The sequence below is a fragment of the Notothenia coriiceps genome, unplaced genomic scaffold, assembly GCF_000735185.1.
Source record: "Notothenia coriiceps isolate Sejong01 unplaced genomic scaffold, NC01 NC01_scaffold00001095, whole genome shotgun sequence".
NCBI lineage: Eukaryota > Metazoa > Chordata > Actinopteri > Perciformes > Nototheniidae > Notothenia > Notothenia coriiceps.
The window spans coordinates 1-8,255 of record NW_011333796.1 but is presented as its reverse complement, the minus strand read 5'-3'; the positions used below and the strand labels follow the sequence as shown (position 1 = coordinate 8,255).

General features: G+C 37.4%; 2 protein-coding genes across 2 annotated transcripts; one reads left to right on the top strand and one right to left on the bottom strand.

Annotated features, from left to right (window-relative positions):
- Positions 1 to 548: 548 nt before the first annotated feature.
- On the bottom strand, positions 549 to 1,727 carry LOC104959087 (EF-hand domain-containing family member C2-like; the record flags this gene model as incomplete). Its single annotated transcript, XM_010786944.1, has 2 exons — positions 1,642 to 1,727; positions 549 to 737 (listed from the first exon to the last, which is right to left on the bottom strand). Coding segments are annotated over exons 1-2 (231 nt in total), but the record flags the coding sequence as incomplete, so codon positions are not given.
- A 1,611-nt stretch (positions 1,728 to 3,338) lies between these two features.
- Positions 3,339 to 7,102, top strand: LOC104959074 (EF-hand domain-containing family member C2-like; the record flags this gene model as incomplete). The annotated part of the gene is made up of 3 exons (XM_010786936.1): positions 3,339 to 3,453; positions 4,803 to 5,026; positions 6,851 to 7,102. Coding segments are annotated over exons 1-3 (591 nt in total), but the record flags the coding sequence as incomplete, so codon positions are not given.
- Positions 7,103 to 8,255: the final 1,153 nt, after the last annotated feature.

The following is an 8,255-nucleotide window of genomic DNA, read 5'->3' as shown; positions in this document are numbered from 1 at the left end:
AGACAGATAGATAGATAGATAGATAGATAGATAGATAGATAGATAGATAGATAGATAGATAGATAGATAGATAGATAGATAGATAGATAGATAGATAGATAGATAGATAGATAGATAGATAGATAGATAGATAGATAGATAGATAGATAGATAGACAGACATACAGACAGACAGACAGACAGACAGACAGATAGATAGATAGATAGATAGATAGATAGATAGATAGATAGATAGATAGATAGATAGATAGATAGATAGATAGATAGATAGATAGATAGATAGATAGATAGATAGATAGATAGATAGATAGATAGATAGATAGATAGATAGATAGATAGATAGATAGATAGATAGATAGATAGATAGATAGATAGATAGATAGATAGATAGATAGATAGATATATAGACAGACATACAGATAGATAGATAGATAGATAGATATATAGACAGACATACAGATAGATAGATAGATAGATAGATAGATAGATAGATAGATAGATAGATAGATAGATAGATAGATAGATAGGAGGTATCACTGATCCCTTCACCTGTTTGTCGAAGGCCACCCATGCAGGTAGATCGCTGCCCTCTCCTTTGGGGTAGACAGAAAACTTTGGTTTGATCTCCTGGCCGAGTAGCAGCTCTCCTCCGATGCCCGGCTTCTCGGTTCCCACCAGCAAAGGGACTCCGTTGGAATAATCAAAATGTTGGGATTTGTGGAACCTGTCCTTCCCCAGCTGCTGACAGAAAGGAGAACATGTGTCAAGAATGATCACTTCCTATGAAAAAAGGTGAGTAATATGGGCAAAAAAGTGATGTTTCGCTGGCACTCACCTGACCGTACATCAATAGCAACACAGCTTAATGAAAGTGCACTTAATGGAAGATATCATCAAAAGTCAATGTAAAGACGGACATGTTGTTAAACTAATGTAGTTACTTATTAAGGATTACCAATTTGACAGGTGCTGCACCGATTTAATTGTGACTTTTAACAAAACTAACATGTTTATTTAGGATTTAAGATCTTGTACTTGAGTAAAAGTAGAAGTACTCAAATGTTGTACTTGAGTAAAAGTAGAAGTATAGATCTTGTACTTGAGTAAAAGTATTAGTACCAGAGTGTATGAATACTCTTACATTTACTAGTTGATTATAATTCACATAATTAATCCAAATCTGTAAAGTAACTAAAGGTATTAAATACATGGAGTAAAGTACTCAATTTACCTCTGAATTGTAGTGCAGTAAAAGTACACAGTAGCATAACATGGAAATACTCAAGTAAAGTACAAGTAGCCTACCTCAAAATTGTACTTAAGTAAATGTGCTTAGCTACTTTAAACCACTGCATAAGTAGGCATGAACATGTTATTAATACAATAATTGTGTTGTATCAGCTATTAACCTTCAAACATTAAGGCAGCTTGTTTAATTTCTTAATGGCTATACACATCTAACTAACTAATTAACTAACTGACTAACTGACACACAACACTAGTTAGCTCAGGACCTAGCATGATACCTAGCTTGCAATTAGGTTAATTACACTTAGCTAGCATCTAAATATGCTGTAAATCTAATAAAGTGAATAAAGCTAACCCCAGCTAAAGTAAACACCCGTTAATTCTGTTATATTACCTGTCTATTTCGGGAATTCCCGGGTAGAAATGGTAATGCCATGGCGTTATTTTGTAAAACCGTCTGATTATCTGCCGTTCATTTAAAAAACAAACCGTTTGTTATGGTTGCCATGGAAGCGTTCTGTTTGGGAGCGTCTCCTAGCAACGTTTAGGCCGGCAAACTATTGTTGATTATTGTTTTTATTTATATTTTTACAATAATGAGGTTTAACATAGGAAACAATAACAGAGACTTTGTACACACCAAGGCACAACTACGGATCAAATATTAGCATGTTTTAGTACAAGCAAAAATGTAACGTTGTCTCAAAAATACACAGAAAACTATTTAATTGTTTGTCTTTTCACTGAATCTGCTAACCCTGTAGCTGGATTCATTCAAATACTCAAATACATTATATTTCGTTTCATTAACGTTTTGTATCCAAAGTGACCAACTATAAGTGCAATAAACCACGAATCCTAAAAGTATAAAACTTCAAATAAATAGGCTACATTATTATTATTCTCTACTCTGTTGCTGTATTATAAATTATATTATTTGTCAAGGTGAATAATTAGTGTAATTGCAGTAAATACAGAGTAACCTGCCTACCTTGTTTTTCCATTTCCATTGTATTCTTTCTACTGTAGCCTATACTTCATTTTGGAGGCTAATACTGTTTGTTTTTTTATTCCACTGAATGTATTTCCTTTACAATTATATAGTCGCTTTACCTTTACATCCACATTTCCATATGCAGCTTGTAGAGGGGTATTTTTTGTATATTGTGGTATTTTTGATTAAGTAAAGAAGCCAAGTAATGAGACAACAAATTAAAGGCAAAACATTGACCAGAAATTAAAACCTGTTTGATTTGTTTGGCATTCAAAAGCCTAACAGGGTTATCATTTCATAGGTAGTAGTACACATAGTTTAATGCTGTCTTTAATTATAGGCTCATGCTGTGAGTGAAAGTAAAGCCAAACTCAGATACTAAACACAAAACATGACTGAAGACAACCAAGATTCAAGGTCAAGAGGGAAAAGCAATTCATGTACATCATTTATCATAAAATAAACGCAAAATATTTTAAGAGCTTTTCTTACTTTTATTTGTTCATCAAACGTACATTATAGACAAACCACAGCTTCCAGTACTTAAAGCTTCAATGTATTGCTAAACAAACACATAGAAAAGGAGATGCAGGGGAGGCTGACATTAACACCCATCGAACAGGTCCTGCAGCACCTTTCAAAAACATACTTCTCTCAAACCCATCAGCACTCTAACCCCGGAGAGGATTGATCACCATGGAGTTCAAAATATAACCTAAAGGCACCACCCGCCACCTGAAGGTGAATTGAATTATACTTCATTACGCTGCATGTGCTTGGCTTTATGTTTGCAACAAGGCAGCGAAAATGACATATACTCTTTGTTTTAGGAACAAGTTTGTCAAGCTAAATAAATAAAAACAATTCTAATGGCTTTTCCCCTTAGAAAACAACATTTTGCATGATATGCATCATTATTTGGCCTGGGGAGCGGAGCGTTTTAAGAGGGTCTGTCAAAGAAGTCCCACATTATATATCGACCATGCTTTAACAGTATTAAAGGAGACAAAAAGGAGGTGCAGCGTATGTAGAAACACAGCCACAAGCTAATCTGAAGTAGGTTGCTTGCTGTGGAAACTCTTTAAAACCTTCCAGCAATGATTGATAAAGTTTCCCTCAAGTGTTTCCACGACATCGAGGGAGCACCGACTCTTCTCCTTTGGAGGAAACTAAGACACCATGCCGAGCAGGAAGCCTCCGGCGAATCCGCTGGTGACTACAATGTTCTTCTTCACGAACGCTGTGGACTGGAACACACAGAAAACACGTTTCAGTTTAAAGGAAATCCATTCCAGACAGACATTGATTTACACTAAATGCAATACAGCGGAAATAGCCTTTGCATTAAGACGATATCAGGCTGCAGCTGCTGACTAGGTTCATATGGTGATGGTAAAACATCAAGGAATCAACTTCACTGAGTAACAGCAGTGTCTTCAAATCTCTTGTTTTGGTTCACCAAAAGTCCAAACACCCAGAAATATGTACCGTAATTTTTGGACTATAAGCCACGCCTTTTTTCCCTTTTTTCAACCCTGCGGCTTATATAACGGTGCGGCTAATCTATGGATTTGTACAGCTAACGGCCACTAGGGGACCTCCTAAATCTATGGATGTTACAGGTTACAGTCCACCACCTTTAACTCTATGGGCTCTATGGCCGGTCCGCGCCCCCCACCTTTAAGCGGCGGGCTCCAGCAGGAAAAGCTGGAGGCCGGAAAAGAGTGAGACAGGTAGCGCGCAAAAGTAAAAGTGGAACCGAGAGTGGTACGAGAGACAGAACGAGAGCAAGACAGACAGACATTACGAGAGCGAGAGAGTTTGTCCCCGTACCACTGGTTGAAAACCACTGCTGTAGATCACTGCCGGTACGTGCGCTGGGAGCGCACCGTTTAAGTTTGAAAGTTGAAAAGTTTGTGTGTCTGAAACGCTATGTGATACAGTACAGTTTACACAGCACATGTTCTGTAGCTACTATTGCACTAAATGCTAACACTTGAATACGTTATGCAAATATGCAACTTGTTTGTTGATGGATGGATGGATGGATGGATGGATGNATTGTTAAACATTAAGTTGTGCATACCATGAACGAAACAAATAAAAATGAAATGGAATATAAAATTACTCATCATATCTTAGTGACGTGTGCCCAAAGTGCACACGTCACTAAGATATGATGAGTAATTTTATATTCCATTTCATTTTTATTTGTTTCGTTCATGGTATGCACAACTTAATGTTTAACAATTATTTACAAAACATGTCTCTATAAACACACCGTACCCGAAAAGGAGATTTTATTATTTGTTTTTATATTACCTGCCCCTTTCTCAAAAATAAATAAACAAATAGAAGTAGATGGTCTGTCCTTCATATTTTCTTATTCGCAGCCAATCACAACAGTATCGTAGGAAAATAAGAGAAACACAAAAACGTACAAAAAAATACATAATACCCACTCGACAGTTAACGGAAAGAAACACAACACCAAAACATCACATGAACAAGTGAAGTGCAACACCCTCATCCATTCCTGTGTTGTGTTTTCCTCGCGACAGGAACCTTGATCCGTCGGCAGCGTGTCCCCCTGCCCCCCCCAGATGATGACCAGTTCTACAACATTTTCCATTTGAACCTGAACCAACAGATGGTGCTGTACGCGCGCACTTTCACTGTGACCAACTGTGACTCCTTCACCAGGAACTTCCTCACTAAACTGGGGGTGATCCTGAATAACCCCGCCACTGCACCTGACGACCCGCACAGCTGCCTGCTGGATAAGGTGGGTGTCACACTCCTAGCTTCCTTTTCTCATAAAAACAACAATGACACAATGAAGTACAACACCTGACCTAGAAACTCCCCTGTTCACCATGACCTTTGACCCCTAACCCATCACAGTCCCCCTGCTTCCACTCCTACTGCTATTTATTTAATTTGTATTTTTTAAACTTTATTATTTGCCCCTTTTGTTTGTTTTTTTGTTTGTTTGTTCACCATATCAAGCGGCCTTGGGTCTTTTGAAAGGCGCTATACAAATGTAATCTATTATGATTTTTATTATTACGCCTCATATGGTTTCTTAGCAAAATAATAGCAAAGAATATAACCAAAAGTGAGAAAATGTGAAGGCTATTTCCAAATAATGATTTAGAACACATGTTTGATCAGGAACACAACTACAACGATTTAATAATAATTAATTCACTCTAGCTTTCAAACAAACAACCGAACCCCTCTTTACTCGCACTTGGATTAGGACTACTGTTTATGTGTTTTGCTTTCTTTGTCCTTTTTCACTTTCTGATTTGATGTAAAGTGCATTTGAGCACTAGGAATAGACTATACAAATCCAATGTATTATTATTATTAGATATTAATACACGAATACTGTGGACAACACCCACAAGAGCAATTTGGGGTGGAGTGTCTGGCCCAAGGACACACATCCGAATCAGAATACCTTTATCCGTCCCACAGAGAGGACATTTACATTGTTACAGCAGAAAAGAGCCACAGCAGCTTCATTTGTTTGTTTGTTTGTTTTTCAAAAACAAATGTATTTCTTTAACCCTCCGGTATCATTCGATTGGACAACGCAAATGAGTCATTCGGGACAAAAATGTCCACTGCCAAAGACTTTGATAAAAACATTACATTTTTTCACAACTTTTTTGGGTTCGATCTTAAAGCTACTTCAGCTCTAATCAAAAATACTAAAAATGTAATCATTTTCAGGATTTTAACCCTTTAAATGCCATTTTGAAAACATGAAATCGCTGTTGTTTTTCATGATAAAAACAGAAAAAATTAGTTATTTTCCATATAACACATATCTGGGGATTGGCTCTTTTTTTTTATAACAGTCTTGGATATGTCAAAGATTACCAACAACATTTTTTTTTTGCATTATTAATTTTTGCACAGAATCAGATTAAACAAAAAACTCACACATTAGTCATTCGGGACAAAAATGTCCACTTCCAAAAATTGCTATAAAATGATAACAGATTCATATTTGTTTTAACTTTTTGGGGTTAAATGTTTCAATCAACTTCAGTCCTGATAAACAATACCAAATATTAATATGTTCAGGATTTTAACCCTTTAACTTCCAGTTTGAAAACATGAATTTGCAAAAAGGCAGTTATTTTCCAAAATAGATCGAGAAAATAGTCTTGTTACAAAAATCAGGCCATTTGCACCAAAACAACCAAAGTTATTGAAAAATGAAACGTGAAAAATGACCCATATGGACAAAAACGTCCACAGTGATACCGGAGGGAAAGAAAAATATATATATTTACATGTTATTGATTTAGTTTCGGATGTGTAATTAAGTAGATCATTTGTTTATATATCATTTAGAATCAGTAATATTTTTGTATATCAATTTGAAATTGCTTTATTTTGTATTGTATAATAATTCTCATGGTAGATTTTTGTATTATGGTTTTATACATTCAAAATAAATCTAATCAAATCAAATAAAAAATGTTACCTAAGAAGCATGCATAACAAAGTATTAAAGATTAAAAAAAAATCCATACACAATTCACAAAATACACGTTGGTTCATCTCATGTCACATGGTTCCTTTTGTCCAGATTGAAAAGAGTATGACGCCCCTGCGGCCGTACGAGAGGCGAGACACTCTGAAACAGTTCCTGGACCACGACCGCAAAGTCCTGCGCTTCAGCTGCTTCTGGGACGACTCTGAGAGCGTGTTCGGAGACCCCCACCAACTCATCCTGCACTACTACCTGTCCGACGACACCGTGGAGATCCTGGAGACAATCGCCCCAAACTCCGGCAGGGATAACCCCGCAAAGTTCCTCCACCGCAGCAAACTACCCAGGGTGAGGCACTGCAACACCATAAGATAAGATAACTTTTAAAATCTCCGCTAAAAACTTTGTACTGACTTTTAACACTATGCACATAACATTTTTACATTTGTATGTGTTTTTATATGTTTCTAGTTAATGTGCTTTTTATCATGTTTTTAATGATTGTTTTATTATTTCACTCCCATTGTGTTATTTTATATTATTCCCTGTAGAGCACTTTGGTCAACTGAGGTTGTCTTAAATGTGCTATATAAATAAATAAAGATTGAGATTGAGATAAGATAAGACTTTAATTATCCCGAAGGAAATGTTGTGCCAGAGTTACAAAAATACAATAAACACAGCAGCATAATAATAAAACTGTTCACCTGAGCTGAGGTTATCTGAGACTCTCAGTCTGACAGGAGAGAGTTCTCCCTCCACGTTGAAAAAGCTCCTTATATCCGTTAGCGTAGCTAGCACCAGATGCTAACCACAACGATCTCCGGTTGGCTACCGGTATGCGCACTCTCTCTCTCGCTCGCGCACGCACACAAAATTGCTCGTGCCACACACACAGAGAGCAGAGCTTGAATGAAACACAGAAGTAGGCTACTTGTACTGTACTGTAGCATATTATTTTCAAATCAATCCTTTTTCTAATTATGAATTTCACAACAAAAAAAAAGATACACATTTCTTGGGGGTGCTTAGGGGGTGCTATGGCTATCCAGGGGGGTGCTTCGGCACCCCCTAGCACCCCCCTGGCGCCGCCACTGCCCTCACATGATGTGTTGCAAAGTGTGTTTCCCAGCTTGTGCATTTATTGCATTTCATTTTAAATGTGTATTACTAATCTTAAGGCTTGCGGTGCCTCTCTTCTGGTTGGGTGCCTTTTTTGCATCTTTCTCCAAAGCATCCCTCCTCATTCAGTCTGACAGGCTGTAGCTTCCAGTCTCCCTCAAGCAGCCTGCCTTTCTCCTCCAGTTACTGACTCAATCCTAATTCATCTTGAAAGACAGCCAGGCCTCAATCATGTGTGTGTGTGTGTGTGTGTGTGTGTGTGTGTGTGTGTGTGTGTGTGTGTGTGTGTGTGTGTGTGTGTGTGTGTGTGTGCGTGTGTGTGTGTGTGTGTGTGTGTGTGTGTGTGTGTGTGTGTTCTGTGTGTGTGTGTGTTCGTTCT